Source organism: Egretta garzetta, unplaced genomic scaffold (assembly GCF_000687185.1).
Source record: "Egretta garzetta isolate BGI_Z169 unplaced genomic scaffold, ASM68718v1 scaffold60, whole genome shotgun sequence".
NCBI lineage: Eukaryota > Metazoa > Chordata > Aves > Pelecaniformes > Ardeidae > Egretta > Egretta garzetta.
Genome location: NW_009258269.1, coordinates 1,031,107 through 1,054,348, shown reverse-complemented (window position 1 = coordinate 1,054,348; position 23,242 = coordinate 1,031,107). Strand labels below are relative to the sequence as shown.

Below are 23,242 nucleotides of genomic sequence, written 5' to 3'. Positions count from 1 at the left end.
AAAATAGGCATCTACAAGGAAAGATAAGATACCTGTATCTATGAGATAGATAGGTAGAAGGAAACACAATTGCTAGTGAATGTTTCCTCTGTGGCTGTTGTCTAGTAAGAATTCTAAAATCCCTTCCTGACCTAGGAATGACTAATTGACTTCAGAGAGTTGGTGTGTGATTATTTTAGATAAATGTTCATGAAATCAATATTTTTTTATAATTCACAGGATGTGTGTGCTTGTTTAAACATATAATAAGCTTGAAACTTTTAATGCCAACTTCCAAGAAAATATGGAAGTCTAAAATGATGGGGTAGATATATATGAGCTCCTTAGACCATCAGAAAAGCCACACCTGGAACTTATGTCTCTATAATAAAAGACAGCATCTTCGTAACAGCCATAGGAAGCAGCCCATCTTAATCTCATGGAAAATAAGAATAGATTTGTAATGATTCTTGAGGAATCTTTGAAAAGCCTCATTTGGATGTGTGGCTGAAATGTGCAACAGGGTATGTGAAAAAGAATGATATACGTGTGCTGCAACTACAACAAATGCTGGAATCTCTAGTTCATGGAAATTTACAGGTGAACTCGCTTTCCGCAAGAAAATTACAAATTGTCATAGATTCTACTTAGGAAATTACCCAGTGCCCTGTACAGCCAAGATCATGGACAGCACAACCAGAAAAAGTAGATGTATCATTTTCAATCCTGATCTCAGTTGAAATAATATATTTCGTAGCATGCTATGAACACCTTCCAAAGAGTCTCATTAGTCAAAGTTACAGAATCCAATACTCTGTTTGAAAGAAGAGCAGAAGACTGTATATTTAAGTAAGACCATGGGAATTCCTAAACTTCAACACGTTCAGACTGTAAATGTATTCAAAATGGTTGACAAGAGATGCGAAAGGGTTTCCAGCCTAGGCAGTTTGGCCTTGAAAAAATAAGCTCATTTCAATGCCTTGAAAACCTTTTGAAGAAGCAGGCTTCTTCAAAATTTCTATACTAACCCTACTACAGATTCCTAAACTGAAGTTGCTCATCTCTTGTTGCTTAAAATCATCCTTGCTGGCCTACCCTACTTGGATGGAAAGCACATTTAAAGACACTGAGCTGTCACCTGGAACTTTGTGAGTGGTCCTGGATCTGTAGATGACAAGTCAAATCTTCCCTAAGGAGCAGAATGACCCAAGGTTGTTAGTTTGCCACAAAACCTCCCAGAAATACACCAATCTTCCATGCAATACAAAAAAAGGAAATAATACAGCAACAATGGGTTCACTTTCCTTTTTCTGGAGAGAAAAATCATATATGCGTAGACTCTAACACCATGCCTTTGTAACCTCTTTTTTTCTGGAGAGAAAAATCATATATGCGTAGACTGTAACACCATGCCTTTGTAACCTCTTAATCAATGATTGTGACCACCAAAACCAATCACATCAAAGAAAGTCGTCTCGATATATATTATTTTTAAAGTATTTTCCCAGTTAATCCTGGAATTTCTTAAACTTTAAGACAACAAAAATATCCGGTTTATCTGAGAAAACTACTGCTTTTCTTAACAGCACAATAAAAAGGGATGAAAAGTGCAAATGGTCCAGATGGAAAGAGGAAAAAAACCCAAAGATCGGATTTCATCACCCAGTCAGCCTGCCCACCTTCACCAACCCATTTCTGAATAGTTTCAGAATACTGCTGGGCTAAAAAAGCTCTCACACCAACTCCATTAAATTGTCTTGGTCTTTCAGTCTCTAAGTTATGTAAACTTTTGTCTTTAACTTTTGCTCCAAATTTTCAAGGACATGCAATCTCCCTCCCAAACTTTCATAACAAGACCCCTAGCACAGAAAGTTCAGATAATGCTGGTTGTCTTAGTTTCTGAAGTCACTAGGTTGACTGAATAGAAGATAAATCCTTAAACAGTAACTCACAGAAAGGTGACCAGATTTCTCAGAATTGCTAGAATTCTTCCTACCTATTTGTAAAGAAATATATTTGCTGAAGGAAAGATAACTTCTGAGTACATACTTAAGTATCTTATGAAAAAGAAATAGTTCTGTTCTAGTGAATGTGTAGTGAACACTACACATTTTCTACACTCAAAATTATCTCATCAGAAAGGAAAAAAATCTGATTTAAGAATGATTCAACATCTTCCTTTCATCCCCACTTTTATGACAGTTAAGGCTGTGTGGAAAAAAAAAAATCCCTATCCTACTTTTTTGGTGAATGACTCTGCTGTTGAATCTCAGCAAATATTTCCAATGAGCACTGAAGCAAGAACAACTCTAAAAAGGATGAGAAAAATAGCTTTAAAATACCCAGTTAAAATTCAGATGTCCATAAAAGTCACTCTGTAGCGATCTCTGCTTTTCCTCATAATTTCGTTGATTACTTTTAATGATAGGAACAAAAGAAATTCAGTTTCTGAACTCCTGGGCTTACTCCAGAAAAAGTAAAGCTTAAAATAGTAACTAAGAAGAAACTCACCAAAGCAACTGACTTACTTAAACGAAAGATCCATTAGTGTATTGAAGGAACCTGCACTTAATTGATGTTTGGATAGACATTTTGAACTGCTAGTTTCACGTGTTCTTAGCCCAAAAAGTCCATTCTCTCAGAAAAAGTATGGTTTAGGGATTTAATGTCTCTACCATATAATCAAAAGAGAGACTAAGTGCAGTAGCCAGAAAAATTAAATTAAACTTTTTTGTCACAGAGATTCTCCAATTATAGCATGAACCTTTAAATCTCAGCTGAGAAAGGAAAATTCCCCTGCACAGAATTACTGATCATCTGATTACCAACTATCAAACTTGTTTATTGTCTCCTCTGCCTATTAGGAATTAACAACTGTTGTTTTTTTCAGTGTTCTTAGATCTCTTCAATCAACCTGAAGCATAAGACCATCTTTTGTAGTTAGGCAGACCAGCACAAAAATATTTTCAATATCCTGGGAAATTTTAAAGCACTGAAAGACTGCACTGTGTAGCATTAAAGGTCTAGCAAATATTCATCTCACAGCTGATGACTAGTAAGTCACCAAGACTGAAAGGCTCCAGCTGATCTGTTGGTCCTCAAGAAGCAATGCTGCTGAAAGCATTTGGAAACACAGATGTAAATTCTGAATCTCATCATGTCTGAAGTTTGATTTATTTCATGTTAGTAACAGTATACACAAGATCGGACTGTCCATATTTACATTAATGGAATATGGCAGGAGCAAGCTAAAACCCCCTAACATCAACAGCAGAGACAAGAAGAAATACCTCATGGTTCAACTCTATTTTTCTATATTTGCAAACAACTTTCACTAAATCCAACTTTGCCTGGAACATCTTAATTCACTAGAGTATAATTTGCTGAAAGCACTGGGAAAAGAGAATGTAGGCATTATCAAAATGTTTGGATGAGCCATGAATTTACACACGAGTAGGAACAGAAGAGCCTACTGGAAGCCCTTTCCTTGAGGGAGCAAAACGCAGTTTCTGCAGAGATTTCTGTGCAAACCTTTCTTGGTAAAGTTATTTTCATACAGATGCAAAAGGAAGGACATAGGTACGACATCGCATCTGTCTCAGAGGAAACCTTTCACTTAATTCAGCATGAAGCATTTTACAATGGTGTGGATGTTTTCCTTACTATGATAATCTCAGACAGCGTATCAGGCCATTTACATAAGGCATGTGAAGCCGAGGGCAGTCCAAATAAAAACCCACTTGATTCAGAAATCTGATGACTTCATCAAGCTGGGAAGTTTCCAGATCAAAGGAACAGCAAAACAGAGGAAGTAGCTGAAGCCTCATTTATATCTCAAACCCCAAAAGGTTTCTTATACTGCTGCTGCTCTGCAGGAAATAGTCCTCAGCAATTCAACTCCATTGACTTCATCTCTTCGAGAGTGAAAGTGATGTATTGCTGGTTAGACTGGATAGTTAGGTGTCAACAGCCTGATGAAAAACAAAGTTTTCCATAGATGCTCCTCTGCAAACACTTCTTGTCTTCATTTTTAAAGGATCAGGTCAACATTGATCTTTCAATACAAATACTTCTAAATAAGTCTGAAAAGTGTGGAAAAAAAAAATGAATAAACCATCATAATAGGAATGCAAACTACCCAGTCCTGTTTAACTAAAATCCAGGAGTAGCGATATGAGACTAAAAGGTAAAAGGAGAATCAGAATTCTGAATTATACCAGAACTTGTGCCTATAACAAAATAAGCAGAAAATACTCCAAGAGACTGACAGTTTGTGTGCAATGTTTAACACAGGTCAGAAACTGCACTTTTTTTAAGGTCAAAACCAACTGACCTTGAGGTCACAAAGAATGGAATTTCTGTACTTTATCTGCTCAATTATCACTTTGGTTTCATGTGTAAGAAGAGAAAATGTCAGTGAATAAAGCCACCTGGAAAGATTATTACTTGGGTTGGATATTTTCTCAGAGGAAAAAAAAAAAAAAATCTCTAAAATGAACTTAAGATAGTGCTCTAGAACAATTCCTATTTAAGAACACTGCTATACAAATACATAATCCCCATATAAATATAAAATGACAACACTATTCTAGAGGAAAATCTAGGAGGATCATCTAGAGGACTGTTTTAGTAATATACTAATCACTTGTAACTAAATTAAGTAATTTTGAAGGAAATGCTAAACAGCTGATCAGATAAAAATCAAACAAAAAACTTTTTAGCATTGCTGGCCAGCGCAGACTATGAACACAGTACCTAAACTGAATGATGTATAATTCAACCAGGATCAACAAGAGTAATCTAACCTCTGAGGATTTGGCTGTTTTGTTCTTTTTTGACAGATGTACTTATGTGTTGTTTTGCATATTTTTCCTCTCTGAATTAAACAAATATGCAATGAGCAATTTCATAATTAAGTTTAACTTGAGTCATAAAAATTGCCGTAGTCTAATATTAAAGAATTATTCACTCTGAACTCCGATGGTTAATTTACTTACTGCAAGGTCCGGGAAATTAATTCATTAAGCTACTTAAATACTGAGGATATGAGGCCAATGTACAGCAACAAACCCAATATATTTTAGATGACTAAGTCACAGATAGCCAGTTTTTTTTTTTCCCCAAGATGCCCTATATGCTGTTTATTCCTTCTTGCTAAGTTGGTATGGGATATACAGCACAAGTAGAAATATCCAGCAGTTAGAAGTTAGTCAGAGAAGAGAATCTGCTTGAGGTGAAATGATAACTAAATTATTAAACAAAGAACATAATCAATATAATAAATACATACAATATAATAAATACAAAGCAGTATTTAGTGACATGAATTGAAAACATTAAGTAGTGTCATTACAACCAAGTCCAGTCATCAAAGACAAAGCAGAGGCAGGTAAGCCAAAAAGCAGATGTATATGAAAGCAAAATTTGAAACTACTTTTGTAAAATAGAAAAAGAAATTCTATTAGACTATATCAGATGAAAATCACTAAGTGATGTAATAGTTTCTTTGTGCTAGAAAAAAATTAAATACACTTGCATTCAAAATAAGATGAAAAATGCTTAAAGACAGATTCTCTTTAATATTTATTCCCCAATCAGCATTCCCTAAATCTCAATTTCTGAGACAGGTAAGCAAATTAAACAAACTAACGGCTATCACTCATATACCAAGGGAACAGAACAGAAAATTAATTGATGCAAATACTTAAAAGTCAACTACTACCATGCCCATTTTGCATATAAAAACAAAATGTGAAAAAAAGGGCATTTCATTTAGATCCAAACATCTCCACATGTGTGGAATTACTTACAGGTGACTTAGCCTAGTTTTGCAAATGAACTATCCACCTTAATTTCACAGGATATTTCAGGTTCTTCTGTCAGAATACTGGAAATTTTCAGAAGGCAAATCAATGAACAGACTCAATCTCATTCCTCTTTAAAACATACTTGTAACATTATTAGGAAAGTCTTTTCCTTATTCTCTTCTTAGCATGCAACAGGTTTTTTTGTAGTTAAAATGCTATACTAAATTTTCTGAAATGTAACATTACTACAAGAAAAATGAATCATGTTTGTAGCGCTTTGTGACATACTGTACATCTGTTTTATCAGCATTTTGCTGTTACCACAGCTTTTCTCTTCCCGTGCCCCCGGTTCAATTTGTTCTGGGCACTTGCTATTAGAAAAATAGTAGTCTCTCTCAAATCACAAATTATCCTCACATCCAAATAACCCAATAATATATTTGCCAAACACTTAAGAAGTCAATAATTTGGAGTGGAAGTAGGATTAGTTTTTAAGTCCGCAAGTGATGGTATCAATTCTGAAACGTTTAAATATTAGTTTACAAACATTGCTTATAGCTTAATAGCATCATAGACGTAACTTCACAAAGATATTGGCTCTAGACAGTAATTATATCCTCAGCCTAATGTTGCAGTTAATGGACATACACATTTCAATGATAATTGCAATGCCTGAACATGATAATGTGCTTTTATTAGCAGCTACAAAATAAAGCTCAGTTACAGCCAAGTGCAGAACTGAACTACGCTAATTATTTATTTTTAAGATTGCCTGATTTGTGTTATAAAATTCTAAAATAAAATAGCATAGCACTTAAACCAGTGCTTTAATTGCAAACATGTGATTAAATAATATCTATATAAAGATTCATGCAGGTTTTAGTTGTCATGAGCAATGAGCCAAAAGATAGCACGTTAGTAAGATAAAGAGTGTAAGTAGGTAACTGAACAGCAAATACAGTGCACTTCAGAAAAATAAAAAAAGGAGGTTTTAAGGATTTAGGGATATTAAACAGCATTGCAAGAAAAGGAGGAAGACTAGAAGTACATAATGTAAAATTTGGGAAAAGAGAAAGCAAAACAAAAATTCCCCAAGCAAATGCAGAAAAAAAAAGGCTGCATAGTCCATGAAGAAAAACGTATAAATTCCTGCATAAAATCACCAAGGAAAAAATGACAGAATTGAAGGTATGTAAAATGAAGAATACTTTACAACTCCACCCGATGAGGAAACCAACATTTGTGACTACAAAGTTCTTAGTGTTTGTCTTTATGTCCTGATCAGTTCTTTGCTGTACAGTATTTCCAAGTAATGGAGAAATTCAATAAAGAAATTTCTAAAAGTAGTTAAGGAACAGGCATGGTGTATTGCGATTTAAAGTTTGACAGCAAGATGGCTTGTCAGTGCAAGCCACAATCCAGAATTAAAAATAACCATATATTTTTATAAGCAATGGCACAATTAACTTAGCCTGTCCAATCTTTAGGCAATTAAATAAGTTCAAGTATTAGTTCAGGAATATTTGCTGAAGGTTCTTTCTGCACATGGCAGGATAGAAACTATGACAGAAAACATGAAAGGAGATCTGCCCGAGTAACTCTTACTTGAGTAAATGTTCTCTAGCTCCGAAACTTGCTAGAAATTGGCAAGTCAGTCAAGAAGTCAGAGCCTCAAAGAGGAGAGAACCAAAGTCATTCACACACATTTGAAGCAACATTTTTTTTCTGAGGACTGTAATAAAAAAACACCCAAAAAACCCCCCACACTGCCAATTCTTTTGTCAAAAAAACCTGGTGAATTCTGAACACTGAGCTACTGCAACTCCAATCCCACAAAAAGATCCTACACTTAAAACGTCTAAGCTACAGATTTGACTAGTTTTGTGGTTGTCTCCACATGGGAAGACAGATATTTAGAGTTCAAGAAACATTAAATGCTCTCATCTCATTTTTGCTCCTTAAAGATTTGAAAATAAGATTTTTCTTTAAAGATGTGACTAAAATCATCAGGAAATTACTTATCAAATATTACAACTGTATTTGTCCATTTCAGTCTTCTCTCTCCCAGCATTTTGGCCACACTGAATGCTGAGTGTATGTTAAATGCTTAAAATCTGTTTGAAATTTAAGTCGGTACCTTGTAACCTCTTAAATTCTGTAGGTAAGTGTATCAACTTACTCGCTCTATTTTAAAGCTAAAAATCTTTAGAAGAAAAAGTTTACAAAAAAGTCATTATGAAGATTTCTTAGGGTGTTTGTATCAGTTTTACAGATTTGGAAAAATCCTGCAATATTTTGATCTCTCACCATGATAATATCTACTTATTTTGATTTCTGCACTAGCAATTACATTCTATGTAATTCAGCATGGACTGTTAAATTAATTTGGAGGCTTTTATGACCAGAACTACGCGGTGTTTCCCTCCCATCATTTATCTGGAAAAAACACATACCTGTTGTGCTCGATAAAACAAACCCAGTTCTGCTTGTGACATTCCTCTCCTGCACATATAACCACAGAGGGAAGGCCACACACTACCTCAAAAGGAAAAGAATTTTGCAACAGCTGTTGAAGCTTTTCATCAGCACCGGATGGATCCAATCCCCACTGAAGTTAATCCCTACTTTCTTTTCCTATATGAACTGCAAGGAGATTGGATGAGAACAGTGTGGTAACTATGAAACAGAGTAAAAATGAGATTTGGCCCACTGAAGTGAAAAATACCACTTACAATATTTTCCTTTCGCTCTTTATTGTTACTAGAATAGGCCATAGAAGTTGTACCCAATTCTTACTATGATGCTTCCTTAACAAACTCTAAATGTTAAAGTTAAATGAGAGGCATTTCATGCAATCTGAAAAATATTCAGTTCAATTAAAAATAATTGATGCATGGTGAAATAATTCTTCCCAAAGCTGCTGTAAAATCTTCAAAAAATAAAGCTACTTAATAATTTTCATCTCCTACAGGCTAGAGAGAAGCATTATTGCATATTAAAAATTGGAGTGTGGTTTTCCCAGAGGTAAAAGAAAGTTATTAAAACAACCTATTTATTGTTGATATAACTATCCATTTGCGCTACACAAAAAGTAACAATTTCAGTACATTAAAAGAAAAGCTAATTAAGGCATAATTAGTATTTTCTATGTTTTGATAATTAAGGGTTAGTTGGCTATTTCTTTTCAAATTTCTATTTGATGTACCCCAACAATGCCTTTAATGAGCAGCTAACACTATTGAATCCCTGATGGCTGAGGAGTTTAGTGACCACCACTACATTACTTTCATTTATCACTGCCTCTTTACCTATAAATTAAAGTAGCCCTGTAGCTATGTTGATCTACTTTATATCAATTTCTTCATCCATATCAGCTGAATATGTATGGCATTAACCTCATTTACTAGTTTGGAAAAGCTGAATTAAAATGAGATCTAATTTCTAGTGCACAGAACAATTTCAAAACTGCCTGCTAATTTCCAGCACCTGTCAGTGTTGTGATCTTCACCTCACTGTAATGAAATAAAACAGTATATATATTTTACAGCTCAGAAAAGGATAATCATTCATAAGTGTTAAGATATCATTAATCATGAACATGCTAGGACCCAGAATCTTTTTTTGAGATGCACGCAGATCAACCCTTTACTTGCAAAGATCCCCACTAAGGTCAGTGGGACGGCTGCAGATCTCTGGGTCATACATTGTGCAGGGTGAAAAGTAGTCACGTTCTGCACAATTATGCTTTGGGGTTTTGGGTTTTTTTTTTTTGTTTTGTTTTGTTTTTTGCTAGGTCATGCTTCTGTGTCTGCAGGCAATGTAATCAATGAAATATACATATACTGAAGAAATATCAAAATAAGTCAACAGAATACACATTAGAAGACAAGCCTGTGTTCAGTGGTTAGCTGCTACCTGGTTACATACGTTTTTTGCTTTCAGCTACCGCAAACAACATATAGCAAGGAAATTATATTTTTTCCTCCCCTCCAAACACACTGTAGTTTAAATTCTAAGCCCTCCAGGTATTTTTTTATCATAATGCAGATATACCTCATATGTCAAATCTGTAATTTAAAAGCTTTAAAAACACATATAGATGCAATCCTAAATGTTAATACAGTAGCAATCCTAAATGTTAATACAGTAACTTCTTTATATTAACCACATATGCAAATAAAATATGTGCAGGATACAGTAAGAAATCACATTTGCACACACCTCCCCCCTTTATAATCATGCTTCAATCATGCTTCAGTATTTGCAAAGGCTCTTTATGAAACATAAATCCGTACTCCTACTTCCTTCTTCATTCTTGCCTGCCCTAGACTGTAAACCAGCCCGGATTCCCCAGATTACTCAACTGGTGCACCTAAAGAAGGTGGCAGCTGTATCTCCTCATTTGTACATGGGGCTGTTTCCCAGAAACAGAAGTGTTGGAATACTGACTCCTACTTCTCTACCTTGGCTCCCTATCACTTTTATTTAAGGCTGGGCAAAAGAAAAGCATGGCTTGCTGGAACGCCCTATTGCCAGTGATCTTCACTTCTGGAGGTATCCCTCAGACTAGAGCCACCTGGTACAGATTAGAATTACTTCCAGACTTCTCTAAACACATTCAGGGCTACTGTTTGATTAGAAAGAGCAGAACAGGGAACCATCAATTGCTTCACAGTGGAGCAAAAGCGTTTACCTAAATGCATTTTAACCAATAAATTCTTTTTAATATACAAAACAAACACCAACCTTGCAAGCATAACTATGCTGGTTAAGATTATGGGTGGGATTTCTTAAAAATTGCTCTGCTTATTAAAAGCTGAAAACAGAACTCCAGAAACAGTCTGTAATCAGGCTCTGCTGAGGAGCATAGCTCAGGCTCAAACACTTGCTATTACAAATGTTGTTTTCACCACGCTACCCTTATCTAACATGTGAACAGGTTCCAGTTTTGCCCTCTATGTTGCAGGAATGGCAACAGTGAACTAAAGGAAAACTCTAGTTAAACAGCGCCACATACTGCAGAAAGTAAACATGACAAGGGCAAAATTAAGATAAAATCCTTAACTCAGTCACAATGTCACAAAAAAACGGGAGTGCAAACAAGTGACACGATAGACAATGCTATACCCTAATTCTAAAGCCTACTTAACACTTATTAATTACATTAACATATTTAATGTAATTTCTTTCACACATAGAAAACCACTGTAATTGTCCACTAAATACTTCTATTTTCCATCACAAAATATTTAACAACTAAAACCATTCCCCCCAAAAAATGAAGATGCAAAGGAACTAACAATAAAAAGAGCCTTATTTCTGTACGCATACATGTCAAGAGCACGCTATTAGAATAACCTTAATTGTACCTCAAGAGAAAAGTCTTCAACCAAAACCATCATTTTTTATAAAATCATTATAAGCTGTACAGATAGGAAAAACTGAGCTGAACACTGGTGAAAGCGTCAGGACTCCAGATTATGAAGATGCTTTAGCGTTAAACTTGTTTCAAGTTAAAGATACAATTCCAAGTTAATGTAAGAAATTTTTATAATTAACTTTGTTAAGTTGAATTTCCTATGATATATTAATGGGTAAAACTTATCCAACAAGTTACAAGCTGATTTACTCTTGGCAATCTCTTACTACCAATTAGAGACAGTCAGAGAGCCAAATACACCCGCCCGTGCCATCAGCTGCTGATCCAGCCTCTCCCCGGGGGGAGTGAAGAATAGATGCCATTTGAGCCACTCTAGGGAAGGCTACAAACCCCTTCGGTTGCTTTTTTCCCCCCTCCAAGGACAAATCTCTGATGTGTCTGGAAGCAGGAAGAGGTCCTGGCTAACAAGTCTTGGCTTTTTATCCTTGTTTAGCCTAAATTAGTGTTCCAAGTGCAAAAATGTTGAACAGTATTACCTGTGTTAACAAAAACACTCTCCAACAACACGAGCTGCGTTCAAGCACGAGGAGCAGACCCCAAGATCTGGTCTCTCATGAAGCACCTGCTCATCAAGTGGTAACTCTGCTCTCCCCCACAATAAAAAAGGCAGCTAAAACACATTCTTAGCACCCCCAGCTTATTTTTTGCACTTGCCAGGGGAAGTTACACAACTTAGCAGAGATGTCACCAGATAGTCTCTCCGAACTGCAGGCTATCCAGTGAAAGTCCCTCCTGTGGCTGGATCACTAAGAGATCCTCCTTAGCATGCATAAACGAGGGGTGAACTCATGTTTTGAGCTGGAAAAGGAGTCTGTCTCCTCTGCCAACTCTCCATGTTCAAAACCACACTAATTCCGGTCACTCTCAGTACTCACACTCTTTTTCCTTTTAAAATGGCTGTAATGAGTTACTTGAAACATGCCAAGCTAAAATAAAATCCGGAAATAACAGAAAATGTCTTTATCGGTGGTTGATCGACACAACGCACAATACAAATAGGAGGGCTCTTTTCCCCCCTGAGCATGCTTTTCACTGGCTAAGCCATAGCAAACAACCATGACCATTTACAATAGTCTTATTAGGAAGCATGAGATTTGACCAGCAGGACTTCTGGTTTATTCTGTACTTTATGGAAGAAATAATTAAGTATACCTGGACATAAATCAAAAGCCCCCATAGCATCTTGGGTAGTACATACCAGTACTCTGTTACCGGCATAGTTAAAAAGCTTTCCCTAAGTCTTCCTGGCTACAAATTAAGCCAGTTAACATTCAGTCTTTCCCTTGAAGGGCACTGAAAACAACCTGATCCCTAGCCTTTCTAAAATAAATCCTCAATTTTTGTCCCGCCACAATATTCTATTTGCTAAACTAACCCAAAGCAGTATCTTCTGCATCTTATTTGCATTGTTGTACTCTCCCATTTGTCTACAGTTTTCTCAAGTGCGGTGCCCCAAACTTGGACACATTATTCCAGCTGAAGCCCGGTCAGAACCAAATATTCAGAACGGAGTAAGAAATTCCAGCACCTGATGCAATATTCCTACTACTACATCCACAAAGATGTATTTTTCTTGTGTGCAAAACCATTACACATTGTTGAGTTACCCCTGCTTGCAACACACTCATCTCCACAGCATTTTCTGAAGTAATGCTGCCTGGTGAGAGATTTCCCACTGGTAGCTGTAAGTGGGGATTTTCATTCCTAAGCATGGTGTTTCACCAGCTTTCAGGTTGTTTCTCCAGCTTATGAATATCTTTCTGAATTAAAATTCTGTCCTTTGCAATCACATGTCCTCCCAGTCTAGTGTCACTTGCAAATATAAAGAAGTAATTGTATCATTGCTGATATGTTAAGAACATTGCAAAGGAAAAGTCTCATTCCAAACAGCAATGTTCTCTCTAATAAACAACATGTGCTTCATGTCAGGAATCAGATGTCAATGTGATACCACGCTACTGACAGCAGTGGCTAACAGTGGCACAGTACAGTAACGCTAGAGCGACCACGGACAGAAGCAGCGACTATGATTCCAGCACAGTGCAGTGCTTTTCCAGACAGCTTATTTTCTACCACCCTGCCAGCATCCACATCAGCAATATGCCACAAAAAGATGAGTCTATGATGGCTAAGTCATACCAGCATTAAGACAAAGTATGTATTGATAGACAAATAGATATTAATAGTGCTGTACAGTACCAGAGAATCCAGCCTAGTATTCAACAGAAATATATGTGTTCATTCAAAGGTCTACCTGATCCAAAAGACAGTATCTTGATATATTATTTTCGTATTGGAAATGTAATAATACTAAAAGTATATCACAGTATCATGGAAGAGATCTCCAAGGTTTTGCTATTCTTCCTTAGACAGCAAGCCCCAGTGGAATGTTTAATAAGACTGCATTAATTTACCTAGCCAATTTTCTTTTTCTATAATGAGTTTGCTTTTATTATATGCACATACTTTAGAATGAGTTAATTAATAAATAAAATTTGTACATTTATATAGAAGACTTGTTCTAGAATTTCATTAGACTATTCAGCCTTCTCTAACCATTGTCTGTTTTTCTCTATGCAAGCATATGATCAAATAGTGAAATATTCTCAAAAATTATTTCAGCATGGCTGAAGCGTGCAGAATTTCCATTATCCATTCTGTAAATAAAACAATTCAAGCAATCCTGAATATTTATATAAACACGTATTAACTTAGTCATTTGATATATGTCTGATTTTTCTGCTTCCAAGTGTGAGCCTTTTTATTGCATATTTGTAGATAGCTGCCAGCAAGACACAGTATCAGAGGTTTTACAACTGTGAGGGTAGAATGCCATCTGCTGCTATACTTGCTGCTACAGCAGGATAAACCAGAAAATCGTACAAGTGCTACCTTCTGCCTTTCTCTTAACTGTAAATTGTATACAAACATCTCATTTTGTTTCATTAAAAATTAAAAAAAACCCAAACACTGAAACTGGGAGCTCAGATGCCTTTACACACAGGTTTTGTTACAAGATCTGGTAAAATAATGTGATATGGACCACAGGATTCTATCAAGGCAAATGAGAGGCTGTTTTATCAGGCCTACTAGAACAGAACAAAAAAGAAAGTGTAATTTGACTGCAAACTAAATGATACTGGTAGATAATGTAATCAAACCATAAAAAAAAAGCACACTTCGAAAATGCATTTGCAACAAACTATGGAGTTGCTAGACTGGGGCTAGAATTTAGAATTACCTCTTGAACTGTTCTGCACCATGAAAGCCTTGTAAAATTCCCACTTTCCCAGTCTGGTTACACACAAGACACATGTCATAAGAAAAAGTAGCATACAGAATATGATATATTACCAGTTTGAGTCATATCCACTTACCGGGGTGGGGGAAAAAGACAAAACAAAACAACACAAAACTGTTTTCTTAAATTCATCCTACAGTTTTCCCCCATGTCCTTTTGGTAAAAGTAAATTCTTTCTGTTCAAAGTGTTTTTCAATAAATCAAATGGAAACATTAGCTAGCATTTCACTCAATAATTAACCATTTAACCTTCCTTACACAACACATTCGCAGAGGCAGTCTTACGGTTATTCAAAACACATTGCTGAACTGGATAAATTCGTATGTATTGAATTCTGCTATAGTTGGCAAATGTTCAAATTTTACATTTTTTTCTACTGACAACAGACCTCCAGATGATTAAGTATAAATAATGCACTTGAGGATTCTTTTTTTTTCTGCTGCTTCACCCACATACAAACACTTCTTCCAGCTTTCTATAAGGCTGGACATTAAAAGCTTGGGTAGGCGACCTCCTGTAACAATCTGTTATAGCATACTATACATTGATAGGGCCTCTCCACACGGTTACACCTCAACCAGTTAAGAGCATAACGTGAAATCTAAACCCTCAAAATTGGATAGAAAGAAAAAATAATCTGAGAATTGCAACTACCGTACTGCCATGTTGCCTTTGAATTGCCATCAACAAGAGTTTTGCTAATGAAAATACCAGGAGCATGAGTACGTTTTTACTGTGGACCTTCTGTTACCCAGCATTAGAACAGTGCACCGTACTAAAAAAAATAACCCATCAGCTTTGACAATTGAAGGAACACATTGCTTTCATGAAAAAGTAATTCAGTATAGCGTAAAACTTTATTTTTAATATTAAGTGAGGAACCATTCAATAAAGTTGAAGTACAGTTCAAACCTGAAGGGATAAAAGAATTCTTGAGATTGGGACTGTTCACCAGAAAGCAAGGATAGAGTACTACACAAGTAAAACCAAATCTCAGTCACTGTCACAATTCTTGCTAAAGATTTGCTTGAGGCTCCAACAGAATTCTTTCAGTCTTTCTCAAGATCAATTGATCTCATCTTACTGACATTCTCTTTATAACATCTATATTATGACTGTCCCCTACAGTTAAGGTGAATTAACGGCTCCTTCTTCAAAAATGCATCTTACTTTTCCCTCTTCCCTATTTAAAATGCAGAAAAGCCAAGTAATGTGAGAAATACAGTGGAAACCACATAAATGAGTAACTGTCAAAAGAACAGAACTATTAAAAGAATAAATCTTGTGTACCCAGCTGTGAAATATAACACAATATAGCAGAACCCAGCTAAATGTTTGAAATAAAAAATTGAAATGCAAAGTAACCTAAAATTGTTTAATGAACATAGCTGTTAAAGTATTAACTCCTTGCATGCCAAAACTCAAAAGCATACATGGTAGGAAGTCCACTCAGATGACCAACACATTAGTAAGTTCTCCATCTCTCCATCTAGCCAAACAGCCACCAGCTAAGGCCAAGAGCTTTTATTTGTTAAGGTATACTGGCAGATCAATTTCTGCACAGGCTTTTTTATTTCAAATGTTGTGGTTCACAGCAAATATTTACCTTTGAGGTGTGCTGAAGCTGGTCTCCCACGTATGTTTTACGGAACTGATCCAAGAACCACAGAATTGCCAGTTCTACTTTTTCATTACTAGACTGTGGTAACTGGGCATCCATCAGAGAGATCAGCTGAAAAACTCTTAATGAGAGAAAACAACATTTTCAGGAAGAATTCTCAAATTAAATGATACTGTCACAGCTACTTTCTTTAGAAACCCATCAGTCATTTTTTGTTTGCTTAAGTTTCTTCTAGGATTTTGTTTTGTTTAGGTGCTAATTATGCTAATTGACCACTAATAAACGTAAACATCAACATAATGCTTTTCTAATTACTTTGTCACTTGAAATTTTCTCAGATACACATGTTATACTATGGTGAGTTTGTAAAATGTTTTTTTCTTTCTTAGAGCATCAATTCCATGATGAAAGAAACAAAAAAATTTGAGAAGCATGGGTCTTAAACTGCAAGTGTAAAGTAAGAGCTGTTCAAGTTCCTTGGAAATTGAAACTATTGTACTTAGAAATAAGTTTACATGTGCAGTATATAATGTATGGTCTGCATTGCTTCTTCCCACTTCTGTCTCTCCTAAAACATCTGAGCAAAGCTATATTTTCTGACCTAAATCCTTAATTGGTATTTATCTGCATATTACCAGGACTGATTTAAAAGAATCAGTTTCAGCCTATTTCAGCTGATACTTTTTTTTTTTAAAAAAAGGAATATTCCTTTATTTAATTTCCTGTGTTCTTCTGCTATCTATTCCTTGAAATGCTAATTCTCTAGTAATTAAAAAAATTACTCTCACCTTTTGCCAATTCTGAAATATACAGTCACTGGATTAGAAGTCAGTAGCTACTTCATCTGTAAGCCTGTATATTAAAACCTCTCACTTTTAATAGAAACATAGTGGAAGATTGCTAACACCATAGAGCCCCAGGGTAGATTAGGAAGGCAAGAAACAAAGGAGAAAATTTAAAGCTTTTTATCCAATTCTAAGTTGTATGTTCTTTTTCATGTGTTAGCTAGTGGATGTAAATAACAGGATCAAATATGCATGCCTTTTTTAACATACTTGTGGGTGAAAACAAAGATTAGAGAAGTGTTTGCCACAAGGAATACATGTCAATCACAATAATCCCTAGCTCACCACTTGCACCAAAACTTGCAGAAAGAGCATGGACATTTTTAAATCCAGAGCCTTCCTTTTTATTCCAAACTCTAGCCTAAAAGTAAGTCTAAATTTTCAATGGTTGACCAGCAGTTCTTCCGCACTTCTTCATCTGCAATAATTAATGTAAAGTAGTGCAGAAAATAATAGCCGTTACTCACAACTAATAAAATTAACACTTCAATTCAAGTATAATGCACAAATGAAAAAAGGTAGCTACATGGGCATATCCAAACACTGCTTATAGTAAGAGACACGTTTGTCTTTAATACTCTTCCCTTCTTCTGAAACATAGTTTTGAAACGATTACTTTAAAGACTCCTTCACTGCTCAGGATGATGAATCCAGAAAGATCTAAACCAGTGGAATAGTCTCCATCCACAGAGTCAGTACAGTCCTTGAGCACCCATTACCCAAGAACTGGCCAAAAATTGAGACATTTAAATTCAACGTATCTGCTGATACTAAACGTCATTAAAAAAAAAATCAAAATAAAGAATTCAAAACAAGCAATACTTACCGACAGAATAATTCTCCATCCATGGCATCATGTTCATCAGTACTAGTGTATGTTAATCGTCCGCCCACAAAAGTACCCACAAAATAGACAAGCCATGCCAGACGTCCTAACATTAAAATGAAAGAAGAACAGTAATGATTATAAACCATAATGCTAGTTCAATACACTTGCACAAGGTACCAGCAGTTCTATCAGGTATCAGACTGTGGAATGCTGTCAAGAGAATGGTTAGGTTTCTCCCTTTACCAGATTTAAAACCTACCCAGACAAATCAATTACCAAAAAATTCTGAGCAGAACTGACAGATAAACTAGAACAGCCTCATTAACCTGGACATGCTTATAAATAAAACACAAAAGAATTAACCTAAACCACAAATTAAGCAAACTCAGCCTTGTAAGATTAGATATACAATTCATCTAGTATCCTCACTTGCCTGCCCCATGTTACTTCAAGCCATGAAAAAATTTTATTTACAGTGAGGCTGTTAACACCTACTTATCATAGCATTAGGAAGTAATTGAGACTCACTACAATCTACTTGTTTCTTAGTTCTATTTCAAATGAAGAATTCTTTGTAATATTAAACTACTATCTAAAGTGATTTGTACATAAGAACATTAAATATGTCATAAGTCAGACATATTCTTCAAGAAAAGAGTTTGTGAACTACCACATAGTTTTGGAAGTCTCCACGGACTGTTTTCTAAACAGGCTGGAAAGACAGAGCTCATCCATTTCAAGCCATGCTGTCATGCCTTCCGATCTTCCAGATTATTTAGCTGCCAGTTTCCACTAGAGCACTTACAGGATCCACTGGCAAAGTCCTTACCAAGTAAAATACAATGTAAGGATCATAATTTCTGTAAAGCTAACTTTCCATAAGTAACTCCTTGGGTTTGTGTACATAATGTATTTTGTACAGACTTTCAAATAGTGAAATCCTGCTTTATAAATATGGAACTCTTAAGTTTACGAACACCAAACTCAAGGGCATTCTTTAGGCCTCTCTCTGCTGGAAAATCATTGCCATGTTGCAAAACCTGGATTATTTTAATCTCTCTTGACATTAAGGTGGAATATCTTTAAATTTGGCCTACTGATACTTACTCAAGCCATGCAGATTCCTACTGCAGCTTTTTAAGGTGTGAATCCAGTAACTAATGCTATCGTCTCTCACGAAGGATGTGGTATTTTTCCCTAAAGTAAGATCAAAACTAAGACCTGAATAGCAAAGTAACATACAGACCTGTTAAAACTTCAGGATACTGCTAAAGGTTCCTTCCTCAGCTGAAATGCACTGAGATTATAGAACAGTAAAGCTGCTTTTAGACTCCATCTTCATTTGGCAAAATGTACTTTGTAATAAATTAAAATTGCTTGAAAATAACAACATAGCAAAGACAACTTGGAAGAGATTTCCACTGAAGTTAAATCAAGTGGCAAACAAGGTTTCTCAATAAGTGAGATATTTACAGCAACTAGAAGATGCCTTGCCCTCATTACTAGGATTTTACCAAGTGATGACAGCATAACTTAAAAGAGTGAAGACAATACCCTCACGAATGAAGTGTCTTCCAAACACATTCTGAAGTTTAGCATAAAGGATAGACTAAAGATAAACAAATGCAGTCACCTTATGACTGTAAAACGGTATTTTGATTTGGATATTTCTACATACGTATGAGGACATGCACAGTATCTACCAAAAGCCTTGAGGTTTTATTTCATGTTTGTTTCAAATCTCTGATAAGCTGGTCTTCGTTTACATAACATTAAACTTCACTTAATTTCCCTCACGTTTTGCATTGCTGTATTTTGAAAAATCCAGAACTGAGATAGCACTGAATCCTCTATTTCCTAAGCTCCTTCAACCAGGAATTGGTAATACTTCTAAGGTGTTCCAGTGTCCTTACGGCCTGAATCAGGTGACTACACTTCATAAGTAATTTTGTTTCAGTCAGAGGTATATAGTACAGTGTGTTCTATACATAAAAAAGATGCTGAAATAAAATACACATCAAAAGATAATGCAGGGTACTTGTACACAAGTACAGGAAAGCATTCAGGTTTATCTTAAATCTCAGTGTTATTAAAAAAAAAAACCAAACACACAAATATGTAATACAGTCTGAAATCTGTAACAGAAAACACGTTGCGACAGGGAACAAGTGTTGACTTTTGAGACAAGACAAGATATATGAGGAAGAGTTCCAAATATCTTCTCATTGCTCCATTCCTAACAATCTGGAAGGACAGTTATACAACCAACACATTTCCCTGTTTTAAGACCTGTGCTTCTTCACTAACAGGACACTTTCAAGGAAAACCCCATCAGACACACTGCATGTTGTAGTACAAAGAGCTGTCAATTTAGTACACTAAGAGACTGCACCATCATTAGCAAAACACCAAGAACCTGAAGTGTCTAGAACAGGCACTGCTCAAAGGAATTTAGCATTAACAGCCACTAAAGAATGGCCATTTGAAGATGGTATCAAAAAGCAACTGTGAAGTGGTGCTAGCTGTTTCAAAGAGCACAGCCACCACTTTGGCCAATAATATTTTTTAAAATAAAAACCTGTTTTCCTTTTCAGAAATTGCAGTAGCTCATTTTTAAGGACATATTTATTTTTCTGATGATAGCCCTCTTATCTTAGCACAATACCAATTAATAGGTATGACTTCTTTCCCTCTTTTATACCTTCACTGTTTAAAATTTTTAGTGCATTTGCTTTTGCAATTACTGAGGCAGACAACATCTTTTCTTTTAGAAAATAATTATTGCTGTAATAATCTGTAATTATGGTTTATAACAGCAATAATCCCAAAGAAATCAGTCATTACCATAGATCACAAGTAATCATTAACTACTGTTAATGACCCATTTCTTGGGGATTATTGTTTTAGTAAACCATGACCGCATCACTATTGATACAGAGAGCAAGACAGTATAATAAAATGAGATCTTAATATTACATTAACTTATTTTGTAACATTAAAAGCCATTAAACATCTAAATTTAACTATGTATATCTAGGGGATATAACTGTTATTGTTCAATATGAGCGCAAATGTTTAGTTTGCAGAAAAGAAACACAATATTTAAACTGCATCAAATGTTTCCTAATGCATAACGGCAATCCCCAGAGCACTGACACTGAAAGACTCCAGCTGATTGTTTCCCTTTGGCCCCCCAGGACTGGGGAATGGAGTATAAATTCAGACTGCAGCTGGTCAATGAAATCAGGTCATTAATGAAAGCTTTCCCAAATAAAAGTTGATAGGTGCATGGAAGAAAGTGGAATTAATAAGATAAGTAGGAGGTCTTACATAAATTAGTGAAAAAATGGCTCCTACCTAGAAGAAAATCAGCATATTCAAACTGTCAACAAAAGATCAGCAAAATAAATCACAAACATTTAATAGCATGCAAACAAACAGCTGTATTATGCAGTAACCTGTCTCACCTTTTCAAAAACACCACCATTTACCCACAGAAAGATGCAACAGCCGTAAGACAACTATATTAGGAAAGAGCCAGTAGTCATAAAGACGATTTAAGTGAGACAGAGAGGACTGAAATAGGTATATGAAAAAGGGGCAAAAAAAAAAAAAAAAGTACTTCTTATTTTTACAACTTACGCTACAGTAAACAACTTAAGATGCATTACCTAATTTTCAGGAAACTCAACAGAGCTGTATAAAATAAATTAAGGTTTTTAATGTTACATTAATTTTTACAGACAAATGTAAAAAGAACAAAAGTTAACATCTTATTTTTCAAAAAATGTTCATCAAGTTGCAGCTGGTTCCTGTGAGGGCACCTGAGGCACTAAAATGTTGATTTCTCAGAAATTAAAAGTTTTACAGCTCTCATGCCTATATTCTAAAGATGTAACAAGATGTTGAAACAAATACATCAACTGCCAATGTATCCTATTTAATATAAAGATTACTAGTGAAAACGTGGTGCAAGGTGACTTGGATCATTAATTCCTATTTGAGAAAAGGTCTAGGTATGTCTGCCATAAGATCACCACTCTTTTTCATATGCAAGTCTATAGCTATTAGCCCATAAAACACACTTTAAAAATCAAATTAAATACTAACCTTCCTGGACTGTGATTTCTAATGGATTCCTACTAGAAGAGTGCAACAGTTTTTGGTAGTTTTGTGCATTTTGGTCAAACAACTGTACAAGAAGCGTACAGGTCTTTTCGTATTCACACCTGCTAACTGTGCACAGTTGCTCCAGCTGTTGGAAAACTGTTGCTGTATCTTCCAGTGGATCTTCTAAGCCATCTCTGGAATAGAGATAAAAGGTAACCACTTAGCCATTATTGCTTAAAAGCCGATGCTGTTTTCCCTTTCAGATCTTGAACCACTGTCACTGAACTGCTGAACTGTAAAAGCCTTAGCAGGCGGTGAATACAACAGACACAAGATCTCATTTTATTTACATCCATACCCACATACATCCACACAAACACAGAACAGTATTCTATTTGTGCCTTCCTCTTAACACATTTTAAAAAGCAAAGAAGAGAGGAGATGAGGAGTATGAACACAGAAAGGCAAATCCTGAAGAACTAATGTCCACTGTACCTGAATAGAATATTAACAAGCAGCATCTTTCTCAGAGGATGATGGGAGGAAAGAATGGAATAGAAATGGATTTTGCATATTCATCAAATTAAGCACAAGACTATGACACCAAAGTCAACAAGCAAGCTTCAGTAAAATTCCATGCGACTGCTTTTTAAATCTTTATTTTATTCTGCTGTAAACAAGCTGTGACCCTATGGTATGCCTATGACAAAGAGACCAACAGTTCTTGTCATAAAAGTGTAGCTATACTCATTACACAAATCATAAAAGGAAAGGTTTATTCATCAGGTTACCCTTTTGTTGCACAGGCAACAAACAATCTACAGATAAAGGTAACATCCAAAAAGCTAACAAAGCTAACAGTGCTAAACCCAAACTTGGCAAGATACACAGAAGGTAAAAATGCTCATGTTCAAGATGGGCTGAAACAGACCTCTTCTCAGGTCTTTACAAATACTTGAAGTAAAACTTCTCCTTTTAGTTTGTAGAAAAGCATCCTCTTGTAGACCCTTTATAGAAGAATCCTTAGTTCCTCACTCACCCTTACTCAAAAGGGAGAACAGCTATTCAACCCCCCCAAAGGGCAAAAGTGACTTTCCTTCCATTGTTCAAGCTACTTCTCTTCCTGTCTGAAGGACCAGCTGGATGGCTCCTGAGTGATGTTCCTGACTATACTGGTTTGTAAGAAAAATGGTCATTCCAGAAACCAGAATTTGTTTGCAAAGATATCAATTAATCTCCTTGGAGCAAACAGAAAAAGTCTTACGAAATCATCTCCCAGACATCCCATGTTTCTCAAGAATAGTCTTGA

At 35.7% G+C, this 23,242-nt stretch overlaps 1 protein-coding gene across 1 annotated transcript in view; it reads right to left on the bottom strand.

Moving 5' to 3' along the window:
* The window catches only part of RANBP17 (RAN binding protein 17), a 159,194-nt gene that overhangs the window by 115,449 nt on the left and 20,503 nt on the right, over window positions 1-23,242 (bottom strand). Inside the window, exons 12-14 of the mRNA XM_009649615.1 lie at window positions 21,934-22,127; window positions 17,821-17,926; window positions 16,135-16,270 (exon numbers count right to left, since the gene is read on the bottom strand). Of these exons, the coding sequence (XP_009647910.1) occupies window positions 16,135-16,270; window positions 17,821-17,926; window positions 21,934-22,127 (436 nt within the window). The remainder of the gene's footprint in view (window positions 1-16,134; window positions 16,271-17,820; window positions 17,927-21,933; window positions 22,128-23,242) is intronic.